A 17,386-nucleotide genomic window follows, 5' to 3' on the forward strand; every position below is an offset into this window, starting at 1 on the left:
CCCATTCCACTGTTTCAGCATGCACAGTTGTAATGGTCTTAGATGAATTCGCGCAAAAGGAACTATGTCCATTGCTGCAACCATCAATCCTACCACTTCCATGCACTGAGCTACGGAAGGACGTGGAATAGAATGAAGAACTTGACAAGCGTTTAGAAGTTTTGACTTTCTGACTTCTGTCAGGAAAATCCTCATTTCTAAAGAATCTATTATTGTTCCCAAGAAAGGAACTCTTGTCGACAGGGAACTTTTTTCTATGTTCACCTTCCAACCGTGAGATCTGAGAAAGGCCAGAACGATGTCTGTGTGAGCCTTTGCCTTTGAAAGAGACGACGCTTGTATTAGAATGTCGTCCAAGTAAGGTACTACTGCAATGCCCCTTGGTCTTAGAACCGCTAGAAGGGACCCGAGTACCTTTGTGAAAATCCTTGGAGCAGTGGCTAACCCGAATGGGAGGGCCACAAACTGGTAATGTTTGTCCAGAAAGGCGAACCTTAGGAACTGATGATGATCTTTGTGGATAGGAATATGTAGATACGCATCCTTTAGATCCACGGTAGTCATAAATTGACCTTCCTGGATTGTAGGTAGAATCGTTCGAATGGTTTCCATTTTGAACGATGGTACTCTGAGAAATTTGTTTAGGATCTTTAAATCCAGAATTGGTCTGAAAGTTCCCTCTTTTTTTGGAACTACGAACAGATTTGAGTAAAAACAGAATTTATGTTTACCTGATAAATTACTTTCTCCAACGGTGTGTCCGGTCCACGGCGTCATCCTTACTTGTGGGATATTCTCTTCCCCAACAGGAAATGGCAAAGAGCCCAGCAAAGCTGGTCACATGATCCCTCCTAGGCTCCGCCTTCCCCAGTCATTCGACCGACGTAAAGGAGGAATATTTGCATAGGAGAAATCATATGATACCGTGGTGACTGTAGTTAACGAAAATAAATCAACAGACCTGATTAAAAAACCAGGGCGGGCCGTGGACCGGACACACCGTTGGAGAAAGTAATTTATCAGGTAAACATAAATTCTGTTTTCTCCAACATAGGTGTGTCCGGTCCACGGCGTCATCCTTACTTGTGGGAACCAATACCAAAGCTTTAGGACACGGATGATGGGAGGGAGCAAATCAGGTCACCTAGATGGAAGGCACCACGGTTTGCAAAACCTTTCTCCCAAAAAATAGCCTCAGAAGAAGCAAAAGTATCAAATTTGTAATACATATCTGATCAACAGAAGCCTCGTTCTTAAAGGCCCATGTGGAAGCCACGGCCCTAGTGGAATGAGCTGTGATTCTTTCAGGAGGCTGCCGTCCGGCAGTCTCATAAGCCAATCTGATGATGCTTTTAAGCCAAAAAGATAGAGAGGTAGAAGTTGCTTTTTGACCTCTCCTTTTACCAGAATAAACAACAAACAAGGAAGATGTTTGACTGAAATCCTTTGTAGCATCTAAATAGAATTTTAGAGCACAGACAACGTCCAAATTGTGTAACAAACGTTCCTTCTATGAAACTGGATTCGGACACAAAGAAGGTACAACTATCTCCTGGTTAATATTTTTGTTGGAAACAACCTTCGGAAGAAAACCAGGCTCAGTACCTAAAAACCACCTTATCTGCATGGACCAGATAGGGCGGAGAACACTGCAGAGCAGATAACTCAGAAACTCTTCTAGCGGAAGAAATTGCAACCTAAAACAAAACTTTCCAAGATAATAACTTAATATCTACGGAATGTAAGGGTTCAAACGGAACCCCTTGAAAAACTGAAAGAACTAGATTAAGACTCCAGGGAAGAGTCAAAGGTCTGTAAACAGGCTTGATTCTAACCAGAGCCTGAACAAACGCTTAAACGTCTGGCACAGCTGCCAGCCTTTTGTGAAGTAAAACAGATAAAGCAGAGATCTGTCCCTTCAGAGAACTCGCAGAAAATCCTTTCTCCAAACCTTCTTGTAGAAAGGAAAGAATCTTAGGAATTTTTATCTTGTTCCATGGGAATCCTTTAGATTCACACCAACAGATATATTTTTTCCATATATTATGGTAAATTTTTCTAGTTACAGGCTTTCTAGCCTGAATAAGAGTATCTATTACAGAATCTGAAAACCCACGCTTTGATAAAATCAAGCGTTCAAACTCCAAGCAGTCAGTTGGAGGAAAACCAGATTCGGATGTTCGAATGGACCCTGAATAAGAAGGTCCTGTCTCAAAGGTAGCTTCCATGGTGGAGCCGATGACACATTCACCAGGTCTGCATACCAAGTCCTGCGTGGCCACACAGGAACTATCAAGGTCATCGAAGCCCTCTCCAGATTGATCCTGGCTACCAGCCTGGGAATGAGAGGAAACGGTGGGAATACATAAGCTAGGTTGAAGATCCAAGGTGCTACTATTGTATCCAATAGAGTCGCCTTGGGATCCCTGGATTTGGACCCGTAACAAGGGACCATGAAGTTCTGACGAGAGGCCATCAGAACCATGTCTGGAATGCCCCATAATTGAGTTATTTGGGCAAAGATTTCCAGATGGAGTTCCCACTCCCCCGGATGCTCCTCCATCGCCAGGGAACTCCTTGTTACCCCCTGATGGTTGATATATGAATTTGGCCTTTGCTAGTCGAGGCCAAGCCTTGAGAGCATTGAATATCGCTCTCAGTTCCATTATGTTTATCGGGAGAAGAGAGTCTTCCCGAAACCATAGACCCTGAGTTTTCAGGGGTTCCCAGACCGCGCCCCAGCCCACCAGACTGGCGTCGGTCGTGACAATGACCTATTCTGGTCTGCGGAAGCTCATTCCCTGTGACAGGTTGTCCAGGGTCAGCCACCAACGGAGTGAATCTCTGGTTATTTGATCTACTTGTATCGTCGGAGACAAGTCTGTATAATCCCCATTCCACTGTCTGAGCATGCACAGGTGCAATGGTCTTAGATGAATTCGTGCAAAAGGAACTATGTCCATTGCCGCAACCATCAAACCTATTACTTCCATGGACTGCGCTATGGAAGGAAGAAGAACAGAATGAAGTACCTGACAAGAGCTTAGAAGTTTTGATTTTCTGGCCTCTGTCAGAAAAACCTTCATTTCTAAGGAAACTATTATTGTTCCCAAGAAGGGAACTCTTGTTGACGGGGACAGAGAACTTTTTTCTATGTTCACTTTCCACCTGTGAGATCTGAGAAAGGCTAGGACAATGTCCGTATGAGCCCTTGCTTTTGACAGAGACGACACTTGAATCAGAATGTCGTCCACGTAAGGTACTACTGCAATGCCCCTTGGTCTTAGCACCGCTAGAAGGGACCCTAGTACCCTTGTGAAAATCCTTGGAGCAGTGGCTAATCCGAATGGAAGTGCCACAGGTAATGCTTGTCCAGAAAGACGAACCTTAGGAACCGAAAATGTTCCTTGTGGATAGGAATACGTAGGTACGCATCCTTTAAGTCCACCGTGGTCATGAATTGACCTTCCTGGATGGTAGGAAGGATCGTTCGAATGGTTTCCATTTTGAATGATGAAACCCTTAGAAACTTGTGATCTAAAATAGGTCTGAATGTTCCCTCTTTTTTGGGAATTATGAACAGGTTGGAGTAAAAACCCATCCCTTGTTCTCCTAATGGAACAGGATGAATCACTCCCATGCTTAACAGGTCTTCTACACAGTGTAAGAATGCCTGTTCGAAGATAATTGAGACCCGTGGAACCTTCCCCTTGGGGGTAGTTCCCTGAATTCCAGGAGATAACCTTGAGAAACTATTTCTAGCGCCCAAGGATCCTGAACATCTCTTGCCCCAGCCTGAGCAAAGAGAGAAAGTCTGCCCCCCACCAGATCCTTCCCAGATCGGGGGCCAACACTTCATGCTGTTTTGGTAGCAGTGGCAGGTGACTTGGCCTGCTTACCCTTGTTCCAGCCTTGCATCGGCCTCCAGGCTGGCTTGGTTTGAGAAGTATTACCCTCTTGCTTAGAGGGTGTAGAATTTGAGGCTGGTCCGTTTCTGCGAAAGGGACGAAAATTTGGCTTCTTTTTAGCCTTAAAAGACCTATCCAGAGGAAGGGCGTGGCCCTTTCCCCCAGTGATGTCTGAAATAATCTCTTTCAAGTCAGGGCCAAACAGTGTTTTACCCTTGAAAGGGATGTTAAGCAAAAGCGCTCTGCGCGCCACGATAGCAAACCCTGAATTATTCGCCGCTAATCTAGCTAATTGCAAAGCGGCATCTAAAATAAAAAAGAGTTAGCCAATTTAAGAGCTTGAACTCTGTCCAAAACCTCCTCGTACGAAGATTCTTTATTGAGCGACTTTTCTAGTTCTTCGAACTAGAAACACGCAGCTGTAGTGACAGGAACAATGCATGAAATTGGTTGTAGAAGGTAACCTTGCTGAACAAACATCTTTTTAAGCAAACCCTCTAACCTTTAATCCATAGGATCTTGAAAGCACAACTATCTTCTATAGGAATAGAAGTGCGTTTGTTTAGAGTAGAAACCGCCCCCTCGACCTTGGGGACTGTATGCTATAAGTCCTTTCTGGGGTCGACTATAGGAACTAATTTCTTAAATATAGGGGGAGGACAAAAGGTATGCCGGGCCTTTCCCACTCCTTATTTACTATGTCCGCCACCCGCTTGGGTATAGGAAAAACATCGGGGGGCACCGGAACCTCTAGGAACTTGTCCATCTTACCTAATTTCTCTGGAATGACCAAATTGTCACAATCATCCAGAGTAGATAATACCTCCTTAAGTAGTGCGTGGAGATGTTGAAATTTAAATTTAAAAGTTACAATATCAGGTTCTGCTTGTTGAGAAATTTTCCCTGAATCTGAAATTTCTCCCTCAGACAAAACCTCCCTCCTGGCCCCTTCAGATAGGTGTGAGGGTATGTCAGAACAGATATCATCAGCGTCCTCTTGCTCTTCAGTGTTTAAAACAGAGCAATCATGCTTTCTCTGATAAGTAGGCATTTTGGAAAAAATGCATGCAATAGAATTATCCATTACAGCCATTAATTGTTGTATGGTAATAAGTATTGGCGCACTAGATGTACTAGGGGCCTCTTGTGTGGGCAAAACTGGTGTAGACACAGAAGGGGATGATGCAGTACCATGCTTACTCCCCTCATTAGAGGAATCATCTTGGGCAATATCATATCTATGGCATTATTATCCCTACTTTGTTTGGACATTATGACACAAATATATCACATATATTTAAATGGAGAGACACATTGGCTTTCATACATATAGAACATCGTTATCTGATGGTTCAGACATGTTAAACAGGCTTAAACTTGTCAACAAAGCACAAAAAACGTTTTACAATAAAACCGTTACTGTCCCTTTAAATTTCAAACTGAACACACTTTATTACTGAATATGTGAAAAAGTATGAAGGAATTGTTCAAATTTCACCAAAATTTCACCACAGTAACTTAAAGCCTTAAAAGTATTGCACACCAAATTTGAAAGCTTTAACCCTTAAAATAACGGAACCGGAGCCGTTTTTACATTTAACCCCTATACAGTCCCAGGTATCTGCTTTGCTGAGACCCAACCAAGCCCAGAGGGGAATACGATACCAAATGATGCCTTCTATAAGCTTTTTCAGTGGTTCTTAGCTCCTCACACATGCATCTGCATGCCATGCTTTCCAAAAACAACTGCGCATTAGAGGCGCGAAAATGAGGCTCTGTCTATGACTAGAAAAGGCCCCCAGTGAAAAAGGTGTCCAATACAGTGCCTGCCGTTTTTATTAAAACAATCCCCAAGATTTAACAACTATTAAAAGTAATAATCTGCCAAATATACTTAGTAAAGTAATCGTTTTAGCCCAGAAAAATGTCTACCAGTTTTTTAAGCCCTAATGAAGCCCTTTATTCTTTTACTTAAACTAAGAAAATGGCTTACCGGTTCCCATAGGGAAAATGACAGCTTCCAGCATTACCGAGTCTTGTTAGAAATGTGTCATACCTCAAGCAGCAAAAGTCTGCTCACTGTTTCCCCCAACTGAAGTTAATTCCTCTCAACAGTCCTGTGTGGAAACAGCCATCGATTTTAGTAACGGTTGCTAAAATCATTTTCCTCTTACAAACAGAAATCTTCATCTCTTTCCTGTTTCAGAGTAAATAGTACATACCAGCACTATTTTAAAATAACAAACTCTTGATTGAAGAATAAAAACTACATTTAAACACCAAAAAACTCTAAGCCATCTCCGTGGAGATGTTGCCTGTACAACGGCAAAGAGAATGACTGGGGAAGGCGGAGCCTAGGAGGGATCATGTGACCAGCTTTGCTGGGCTCTTTGCCATTTCCTGTTGGGGAAGAGAATATCCCACAAGTAAGGATGACGCCGTGGACCGGACACACCTATGTTGGAGAAATCCCATTCCTTGTTCCGCCGTTGGAACTGGGTGTATCACTCCCATTTTTAACAGGTCTTCTACACAATGTAAGAATGCCTGTCTCTTTATTTGGTTTGAGGATAAGTGAGACATGTGGAACCTTCCCCTTGGGGTAGTTCCTTGAATTCCAGAAGATAACCCTGAGAAACTATTTCTAGTGCCCAGGGATCCTGAACAACTCTTGCCCAAGCCTGAGCAAAGAGAGTCTGCCCCCTACTAGAAATTGCGAAAGGAACGGAAATTAGACTTATTCTTGGCTTTGAAAGGCCTATCTTGTGGAAGGGCGTGGCCCTTTCCCCCAGTGATGTCTGAGATAATCTCTTTCAATTCTGGCCCAAAGAGAGTTTTACCCTTGAAGGGGATATTAAGCAATTTTGTCTTGGAAGATACATCCGCTGACCAAGACTTTAGCCAAACCGCTCTGCGCGCCACAATTGCAAACCCTGAATTTTTCGCAGCTAATCTAGCTAATTGCAAAGCGGCATCTAAAATAAAAGAATTAGCCAACTTGAGTGCGTGTACTCTGTCCATAACCTCCTCATACGGAGTCTCTCTACTGAGCGACTTTTCTAGTTCCTCGAACCAGAACCACGCTGCTGTAGTGACAGGAACAATGCACGAAATGGGTTGCAGGAGGTAACCTTGCTGTACAAAAATCTTTTTAAGCAAACCCTCCAATTTTTTATCCATAGGATCTTTGAAAGCACAATTATCCTCGATAGGAATAGTAGTGCGCTTGTTTAGAGTAGAAACTGCCCCCTCGACCTTAGGGACTGTCTGCCATAAGTCCTTTCTGGGGTCGACCATAGGAAATAATTTCTTAAAAATATAGGAGGGGGGACAAAAGGTATGCCGGGCTTCTCCCACTCCTTATTCACTATATCCGCCACCCGCTTGGGTATAGGAAAAGCGTCGGGGTGCAACGGAACCTCTAGGAACTTTTCCATCTTGCATAATTTTTCTGGAATGACCAGGTTGTCACAATCATCCAGAGTAGATAACACCTCCTTAAGCAGTGCGCGGAGATGCTCTAATTTAAATTTAAATGTCACAACATCAGGTTCTGCCTGTTGAGAAATTCTACCTGAATCTGAAATTTCCCCATCTGACAAAACCTCCCTCATGGCCCCTTCATATTGGTGTGAGGGTATGACAGAGCAATTATCATCAGCGCCCTCCTGCTCTACAGTGTTTAAAACAGAGCAATCGCGCTTTCTCTGATATGCAGGCATTTTGGATAAAATATTTGCTATAGAGTTATCCATTACTGCCGTTAATTGTTGCATAGTAATAAGCATTGACGCGCTAGAAGTACTAGGGGCCTCCTGGGGCAAAACTGGCATAGACACAGAAGGAGATGATGTAGAACTATGTCTACTCCCTTCATCTGATGAATCATCTTGGGCAACTTTACTATCTGTGGCAGTACTGTCCTTACTTTGTTTAGACGCTATGGCACAATTATCACACAATTTTGAAGGGGGAGACACATTGATCTTCATACATATAGAACATAGCTTATCTGAAGGTGCAGACATGTTAAACAGGCTTAAACTTGTCAATAAAGTACAAAAACCGTTTTAAAACAAAAACGTTACTGTCTCTTTAAATTTTAAACAGTGCACACTTTATTACTGAATATGTGAAAAAGTATGAAGGAATTGTTCAAAATTTACCAAATTTTCACCACAGTGTCTTAAAGCATTCAAAGTATTGCACACCAAATATCAGAGCTTTAACCCTTAAAATAAAGAAACCGGAGCCGGTTACAGTTTTAACCCCTCTACAGTCCCAGCTACAGCCTTTGCTACGACTTTACCAAACCCAGGGGGGAATACGATACCAAATGAAGCCTTCTAGGAACCTTTCCAACTACTTTCAGATCCACACACATGCATCTGCATGTCTTGCTCTCAAAAGTAACTGCGCAGTAAAGGCGCGAAAATGAGGCTCAGCCTACAACTGGGAAGGCCCTTCCTGACTGGAAAGGTGTCTAACTCAGTGCCTGACGTTAAAAAACGTTCCCCAAAGTTTGTAAGTGTGAATTTCAAACATAAAGATGTATAAAATGCCCAAATAAAGCAATCGATTTTGCCCATAAAAGTGTCTACTAGTTTTATAGCCCATATTAAGCCCTTTATTCTGTTTGAGACTAAGAAAATGGCTTACCGGTCCCCATGAGGGGAAATTACAGCCTTCCAGCATTACACAGTCTTGTTAGAAATATGGCTAGTCATACCTTAAGCAGAAAAGTCTGCTAACTGTTTCCCCCAACTGAAGTTACTTCATCTCAACAGTCCTATGTGGAAACAGCAAACGATTTTAGTTACTGCTGCTAAAATCATCTTACTCTCACAAACAGAACTCTTCATCTTTTTCGGTTTCAGAGTAAATAGTACATACCAGCACTATTTTAAAATAACAAACTCTTGATAGTAGAATAAAAAACTACAACTAAACACCACATACTCTTAACCATCTCCGTGGAGATGTTGCCTGTGCAACGGCAAAGAGAATGACTGGGGTGGGCGGAGCCTAGGAGGGACTATATGGATAGCTTTTGCTGGGCTCTTTGCCATTTCCTGTTGGGGAAGAGATATTCCCACAAGTAAGGATGACGCCGTGGACCGGACACACCAATGTTGGAGAAATGAGTGTATAATGTCCCTTTAAATACCTGTGGGATTTTTGGTGGAGCTTTAAAAACAATATTTAACTGAATAATAGGTTTGTTTTAAGCAGGTTTTCCTCAGAAATTTCTAGAGTTTTTCTTCATCCAATACATTACGGATATGCTCCACTTTAAATCTAAAGGCATTGTCATATTCAGAATCAGGAACAAGGTTGTGTTCATCAGATGACACATGCAAACTAGATATGTTTGCATCCTCATAGTCAGCTCCTGTATGGGTACTCACCCCCCTCCTGGGTATAGAAATCACTGATAAGGTACTGAGAAGCTGAGCCCAACATTCAAAGTCATTTTAATGGCTGTATTAGCTCAGGTATGAGGAGAAAGCCAAGAATTCTGAGGGGACGGGGCTAATGCCAGGAGAAAAAGCCAGTGCTGAAGAGAATGATTAAAGTAACTTTTTATTCCCTAAGTAACATAAGTGTGCATCAAGCATTATAAATACATTACACCTAAAAAATCATGCTCCCCTGTTTAACCGGAGTATCCTCTACTGAACCACTAACTGCACTGAACAATTAGCTGTTTTCTTAAAGGGCCAAGCACACATTTTTAATAACGTGCCACAGGAGCTGCCAGAGGACTTTAAAGGGCATTAGGCTTATCTAGCTATGATACAGATAGGGCAGGTGGGGACCTGAAAAAGAGAAGAAGAAAAAAAAAAGTGTGTCATTAGGATAGTAAGTTATGTCCCCTGGCTATGCTGTACCTACAAAAGACACTAGGCTGTGTGTGTGCTATGTAAAGCCAATTACCACAAAAAATACCCCTCCATTGGCTTACCAGGCATGTGAAGTCCTTGTAAATGCAGCTGCAGCAGTATCCAGTAGACAGCCCATCCAATGCAGCTATTGTGTGCTGCAGAGGATTGCCATAAGAAATACCTATGTCCCTCAGGTGGAGGCTAAGGATGAGAAGCCTGAGGGTAGTTATGGCTATAGTGCCATAGGGAAATAATGTGAACATAACAGGGTATTTCTATGTCCCTATATCATTCAGCTGCTGTGAAGTCTCTCTTCTGTCTTCTTTGTGAATATTTCCAAGAGACTCTGGGTCTCACATTGATCTGAGCTCCCAAATGAAATAAATAAGCAAGTAGCTGGAACATCCCTATTCTCAACCTTCTCCTTTGAGGCCAAGAACAAAACTAAGAGAGAGATGGGAGGAATTTAAAGCTCTTGAATGGGTTCTTGACCTCGAAATATATCTTATATGTTATTGGCCTCGTCAGTAAAGGCAAAGCTTTATCCCTTCAAGGCACAGTGGGCAAATTGTAATTTGCATATGGAAATTTATATTTAAATACATATTTATTTATTTATATTATCGTGTAAGTTTGTATTACCGGAGGTGATGCAAGCCAGCCAAACTTGTCTTCTAATTTATTCATATCTCTGTCAAAAAGATATAGATATCTGTAACGCAAAATGTGATCATCAGCCAAATTAAACTGTCTCCTGGCATAGTGGTAACTTTCATTATTCCCTTGTCTGGGAAAATCTAGCCATTCTGGATGCCCAAATTCATTACCTGTATAAAAGAAGAAATATTACATAAGCATGTATATTATTAAGTACAGTGTAAAAAAAAAAAAAAAGTAAAATAAAAAAAGAAGAAAAGAAAGTGTGTGTGCTAATGTTAAATTAATATTTTTATTTAAAAAACAAAAACTGTATATACATGACTGAGTACATAGTTCCACTAACAAATTCAATAAGTACTTTAAACTATTCCTTCACAAGAACTCCCCTCACAAGGAAGTGAACCAACAATGTACAGTACAAAAATATCACATTGGGCTTCCATTGGCAAAAGCTATCTATACAAAGACGTAAAATATCAAATTCTTATAGCCATGCATAGAGTTTGACCAGCATCAGCATGAGTGACAGATCGCTTAAAACTAACCTAATTTTGTTTTTGTAAAAGTATATTATCATTTATTTGTATAGCGCCACAAAATTACATAGAAATAGACAATAATATTAAAGTGGAGGTGATCCATTTAGATTTTGATTAAGCACTTGAAACAGTTTCACATAGAAGATTATTGTGCAAATTGACATACAGATTGATTAAGAGGAAAATACTTGTACTGAAAATTGGCATAAGGATAGGTGTATAGGGAGTTGTTGTTAAAGGGCCAGTAGATACAGTAGATTTGCATAATCAACAAATGCATGATTTAAAGACAATGTAAAAGCACTGAACTTAAGTAGTAGATTTTTTTTAACAAATTTAACAGTTCTGTCTTCACTCCTCCTGTAACATGTGACAGCCATCAGTCAATCACAAATGCATATAGTCTGAATTCTTGCACATGCTCAGTAGGAGCTGGTGATTCAAAAAGTATTAATATAAAAAGACTGCACATTTTTTTAATGGAAGCAAACTGGAAAGCTGTTTAAAATTGCATGCTCTATCCGAAAAGTGGTAAGTGGAGAGCCTCATGGTTCTGTTTTTGGTCCACTTCTCTTTAATCTGTTTATTAATGATCTTGAAAGAAACGTCAAACGCCAAGTATCAGTGTTTGTAGATAATACCAAATGACAGGGCCAACAGAGCTTTAAATCCCTCCCACTTCCCATGATCCTCAGTCACACATAAAGCCAAGTAGATAAAGTAAAAAAAGAAAAGCTGGAATAAAAAAATGGGCAAAGATGTGCAAAACAAGTACTGCTACCACCTAAACCAAAAGAAAGGGCAGGGCTTTGTGAACTCCCAACATTATGAAATAATTATTTTATCAGGTAAGCATAATGTCAATTTCCTTTTTTAGTTGCCTTACAAATCTGATCAATAGAAGTCTCATTATAAATACACCTCCCACCTCACTCATGTCTCAGCTTAACATATAGCCAAGTAATTGAGGTGTATAAGGAGTAGAAGCATAAAAAAGAGGAACAGGATAATGTGCATTATACAAAAAAAAATCATAACCCCCCAAAATGGGTGGGTCTTGTGGACTCTCGCAACAATGAAAGAAGTGAATTTATCAGGTAAGTTCTAACATAAATTATGTTTTCTTTCATATAGGTGGCGAGAGTCCACAAGCTAGTTACTAATGGGATAAAATACCCAATATGTGGAAGGTCTACGAGTAACTATAGAGCAGTATTTCCCAAACCCAGAAACTGTACAATTCTAGGAATTCTAAAAGAATGCCAAGAGAATTTATGAGAAGAACACCATGAAATGTAAGTCTTCCAAACTTGATAATAAATCTTTCTAGAAACGGATTTACAAGCCTGCAACATAGTATTAATCACGGAGTCAGAGAAACTTCTATGACTAAGCACTAAGCGTTCAATTTCCATACCTTCAAATTTAATGATTTGAGATAATGATGGAAAAAACAGACCTTGAGATAAAAGGTCTGGCTTTAATGGAAGTGGCCAAGGTTGACAACTGGACATCCGAACAAGATACGCATACCAAAACCTGTGAGGCCATGCTGGAGCCACCAGCAGCACAAACAATTGTTCCATGATGATTTTGGAGATCACTCTTGGAAGTAGAACTAGAGGCGGGAAAATATAAGCAGGTTGATAACACCAAGGAAGTGTCAATGCATCCACTGCTTCCGCCTGAGGATCCCTGGACCTGGACAGGTACCTGGGAAATTATTTGTTTAGATGGGATGCAATCAGATCTATTTCTGGAAGTCCCCACATCTGAACAATTTGAGAAAACACATCTCGGTGGAGAGACCACTCTCCTGGATGTAAAGTCTGACGACTGAGGTAATCCGCTTCCCAATTGTCTATACCTGGGATATGAACTTCAAAAATTAGACAGAAGCTGGATTCCGCCCAAACAAGTATCCGAGATACTTCTTTCATAGCTTGAGGACTGTGAGTCCCACCCTGATGATTGACATATGCCACAATTGTGATATTGTCTATCTAAAAACTATCTAATCACCAAGTCAGAGAAAGTCTAACATTGGGATTTAAGGATATTAATTGTGATATCCTTGTATAATCCCTGCACCATTGGTTCAGCATACAAAGCTGGAGAGGTCTCATATGAAAACAAACAAAGGGGATCGCGTCCGATGCTGCAGTCATGAGACCTAAAACTTCCATGCACATAGCTACTGAAGGGAATTACTGAGACTGAAGGTTCCGACAGGCTGCAACCAATTTCAAACATCTCTTGTCTGTTAGAGACAAAGTCATGGACACTGAATCTATCTGGAAACCTAAAAAGGTTACCTTTGTCTGAGAAATCAAAGAACTTTTTGGTAAATTGATCCTCCAACCATGTCTTCGAAGAAACAACACTAGTTGATTTGTGTGAGATTCTGCAGAACGTAAAGACTGAGCGAGTACCAAGATATCGTCCAAATAAGGAAATACCGCAATACCCCGCTCTCTGATTACAGAGAGAAGGGCACCTAGAACCTTTGAAAAGATTCTTGGAGCTGTTGCTCGGTCAAAAGTAAGAGCAACAAATTGGTAATGCTTAAATAAAAAGAGAGAAGCGCTCAACCTGGAAACGAACAATAGCATAATAGCTTGTTCTATGGCTAGTTACCACCCAAGAAGCAGCCTCTTTTTGCTCAACATGTGCCTTTCACAGAGAAAAACTTTCCTGAAGCATATCAGTCTGATCCTGCCTTCACAGTACAGTCCAGCCCCGAAATACCAGGCAATTCTTCTCTGAACAAGAGAAACAGCAAAACCCCAGACGTACGTTTCAGCCTATTGTGGGCCTCGTCAGTGAGGTGCAGCCATATCCCTCTAGGCACACTGAGCAACGGGTCCACGTCTGGATTCCAGCATCACACTTAGGGAGACTTCCCAAAATGTCATAATTTGCATAAATAAAAAGAGAGAAGCGCTCAACCTGGAAACGAACAATAGCATAATAGCTTGTTCTATGGCTAGTTACCACCCAAGAAGCAGCCTCTTTTTGCTCAACATGTGCCTTTCACAGAGAAAAACTTTCCTGAAGCATATCAGTCTGATCCTGACTTCACAGTACAGTCCAGCCCCGAAATACCAGGCAATTCTTCTCTGAACAAGAGAAACAGCAAAACCCCAGACGTACGTTTCAGCCTATTGTGGGCCTCGTCAGTGAGGTGCAGCCATATCCCTCTAGGCACACTGAGCAACGGGTCCACGTCTGGATTCCTGCATCACACTTAGGGAGACTTCCCAAAATGTCATAATTTGCATAAATAAAAAGAGAGAAGCACTCAACCTGGAAACGAACAATAGCATAATAGCTTGTTCTATGGCTAGTTACCACCCAAGAAGCAGCCTCTTTTTGCTCAACATGTGCCTTTCACAGAGAAAAACTTTCCTGAAGCATATCAGTCTGATCCTGACTTCACAGTACAGTCCAGCCCCGAAATACCAGGCAATTCTTCTCTGAACAAGAGAAACAGCAAAACCCCAGACGTACATTTCGGCCTATTGTGGGCCTCGTCAGTGAGGTGCAGCCATATCCCTCTAGGCACACTGAGCAACGGGTCCACGTCTGGATTCCCGCATCACACTTAGGGAGACTTCCCAAAATGTCATAATTTGCATAAATAAAAAGAGAGAAGCGCTCAACCTGGAAACGAACAATAGCATAATAGCTTGTTCTATGGCTAGTTACCACCCAAGAAGCAGCCTCTTTGCTGAACATGTGCCTTTCACAGAGAAAAACTTTCCTGAAGCATATCAGTCTGATCCTGACTTCACAGTACAGTCCAGCCCCGAAATACCAGGCAATTCTTCTCTGAATAAGAGAAACAGCAATACCCCAGACGTACGTTTCAGCCTATTGTGGGCCTCGTCAGTGAGGTGCAGCCATATCCCTCTAGGCACACTGAGCAACGGGTCCACGTCTGGATTCCCGTATCACACTTAGGGAGACTTCCCAAAATGTCATAATTTGCATAAATAAAAAGAGAGAAGCGCTCAACCTGGAAACGAACAATAGCATAATAGCTTGTTCTATGGCTAGTTACCACCCAAGAAGCAGCCTCTTTTTGCTCAACATGTGCCTTTCACAGAGAAAAACTTTCCTGAAGCATATCAGTCTGATCCTGACTTCACAGTACAGTCCAGCCCCGAAATACCAGGCAATTCTTCTCTGAATAAGAGAAACAGCAATACCCCAGACGTACGTTTCAGCCTATTGTGGGCCTCGTCAGTGAGGTGCAGCCATATCCCTCTAGGCACACTGAGCAACGGGTCCACGTCTGGATTCCTGCAACACACTTAGGGAGACTTCCCAAAATGTCATACGTACGTCTGGGGTTTTGCTGTTTCTCTTGTTCTGAGAAGAATTGCCTGGTATTTCGGGGCTGGACTGTACTGTGAAGTCAGGATCAGACCGATATGCTTCAGGAAAGTTTTTCTCTGTGAAAGGCACATGTTGAGCAAAAAGAGGCTGCTTCTTGGGTGGTAACTAGCCATAGAACAAGCTATTATGCTATTGTTCGTTTACAGGTTGAGCGCTTCTCTCTTTTTATTTATGCAAATTATGACATTTTGGGAAGTCTCCCTAAGTGTGATGCGGGAATCCAGACGTGGACCCGTTGCTCAGTGTGCCTAGAGGGATATGGCTGCACCTCACTGACGAGGCCCACAATAGGCCGAAACGTACGTCTGGGGTTTTGCTGTTTCTCTCGTTCAGAGAAGAATTGCCTGGTATTTCGGGGCTGGACTGTACTGTGAAGTCAGGATCAGACTGATATGCTTCAGGAAAGTTTTTCTCTGTGAAAGGCACATGTTGAGCAAAAAGAGGCTGCTTCTTGGGTGGTAACTAGCCATAGAACAAGCTATTATGCTATTGTTCGTTTCCAGGTTGAGCGCTTCTACTTTTTTTTTTATATGCAAATTATGACATTTTGGGAAGACTCCCTAAGTGTGATGTGGGAATCCAGACGTGGACCTGTTGCTCAGTGTGCCTAGAGGGATATGGCTGCACCTCACTGACGAGGCCCACAATAGGCCGAAACATACGTCCGGGGTTTTGCTGTTTCTCTCGTTCAGAGAAGAATTGCCTGGTATTTCGGGGCTGGACTGTACTGTGAAGTCAGGATCAGACTGATATGCTTCAGGAAAGTTTTTCTCTGTGAAAGGCACATGTTGAGCAAAAAGAGGCTGCTTCTTGGGTGGTAACTAGCCATAGAACAAGCTATTATGCTATTGTTCGTTTCCAGGTTGAGCGCTTCTCTCTTTTTATTTATGCAAATTGGTAATGCTTGTCTAGAAAAGAGAATCTCAGGAACTGATAGTGATCTGGATGAATCGGAATATGAAGATATGCAACCTGCAAGTCTATTGTGGACATATAATGCCCTTGCTGGACAAAAGGCAGAATAGTCCTTATAGTTACCATTTTGAAAGTTGGTACTATTACATATAGATTCAAAATCTTTAGGTCCAAAACTGGTCTGAATGAATTTTCTTTCTTTGGGACAATGAATAGATTTGAATAAAACCCCAGACCCTGTTCCTGAAACGGAACTGGCATTATTACCCCTGATAACTCCAGGTTTGAAAACCACTTCAGGAAAGCCTGAGCCTTTACTGGGTTTGCCGGAATGCGTGAGAGAAAAAATCTTCTCACAGGTGGTCTTACTTTGAATCCTATTCTGTACCCCTGAGAGACAATACTCTGAATCCAATGATTTTGGACCAAATTAATCCAAACATCTTTGAAAAATGTTAATCTGCCCCCTACCAGCTGAGCTGTAATGAGGGCCGCATTTTCATGCAGACTTGGGGGCTGGTTTTGATCTCTTAAAAGGCTTGGATTTATTCCAATTTGAAGGCGGCTTACAATTGGAAGCAGATTCCTTGGGGAAAGGATTATTGTTCCTTATTTTGTCGAAAGGAACGAAAACGGTTAGAAGCTTTAGATTTACCCTTAGGTCTTTTATCCTGAGGCAAAAAAAACTCCCTTCCCCCCAGTGACAGTTGAAATCATTGAATCCAACTGAGAACCAAATAATTTATTACCTTGGAAAGAAAGAGATAGCAATCTGGACTTAGAAGTCATATCAGCATTCTAAGATTTGAGCCACAAAGCTCTTCTAGCTAAAATAGCTAAAGACATAGATTTAACATCAATTTTGATAATATCAAAAATTTCATCACAAATGAAATTATTAGCATGTTGAATCAACTTAACAATGCTGGACAAATCATGATCCGATACTTGTTGCGCTAAAGTTTCCAACCAAAAAGTTGAAGCAGCTGTAACATCAGCCAAAAAAGTTTCCAGGCCTAAGAAGATGACCTGAATATAAATAAGCTTTCCTTAAATAAGATTCAATATTCCTATCTAA

The 17,386-nt window shown here is 41.6% G+C and overlaps 1 protein-coding gene across 1 annotated transcript in view; it reads right to left on the minus strand.

Annotated features, from left to right (window-relative positions):
• Positions 1–17,386, minus strand: part of GBE1 (1,4-alpha-glucan branching enzyme 1) — a gene marked incomplete in the record, with an annotated part of 419,714 nt that overhangs the window by 101,879 nt on the left and 300,449 nt on the right. Inside the window, 1 exon segment of the mRNA XM_053705194.1 lies at positions 10,436–10,620. Within this exon segment, the coding sequence (XP_053561169.1) occupies positions 10,436–10,620 (185 nt within the window).

Source organism: Bombina bombina, chromosome 3 (genome assembly GCF_027579735.1).
Source record: "Bombina bombina isolate aBomBom1 chromosome 3, aBomBom1.pri, whole genome shotgun sequence".
NCBI lineage: Eukaryota > Metazoa > Chordata > Amphibia > Anura > Bombinatoridae > Bombina > Bombina bombina.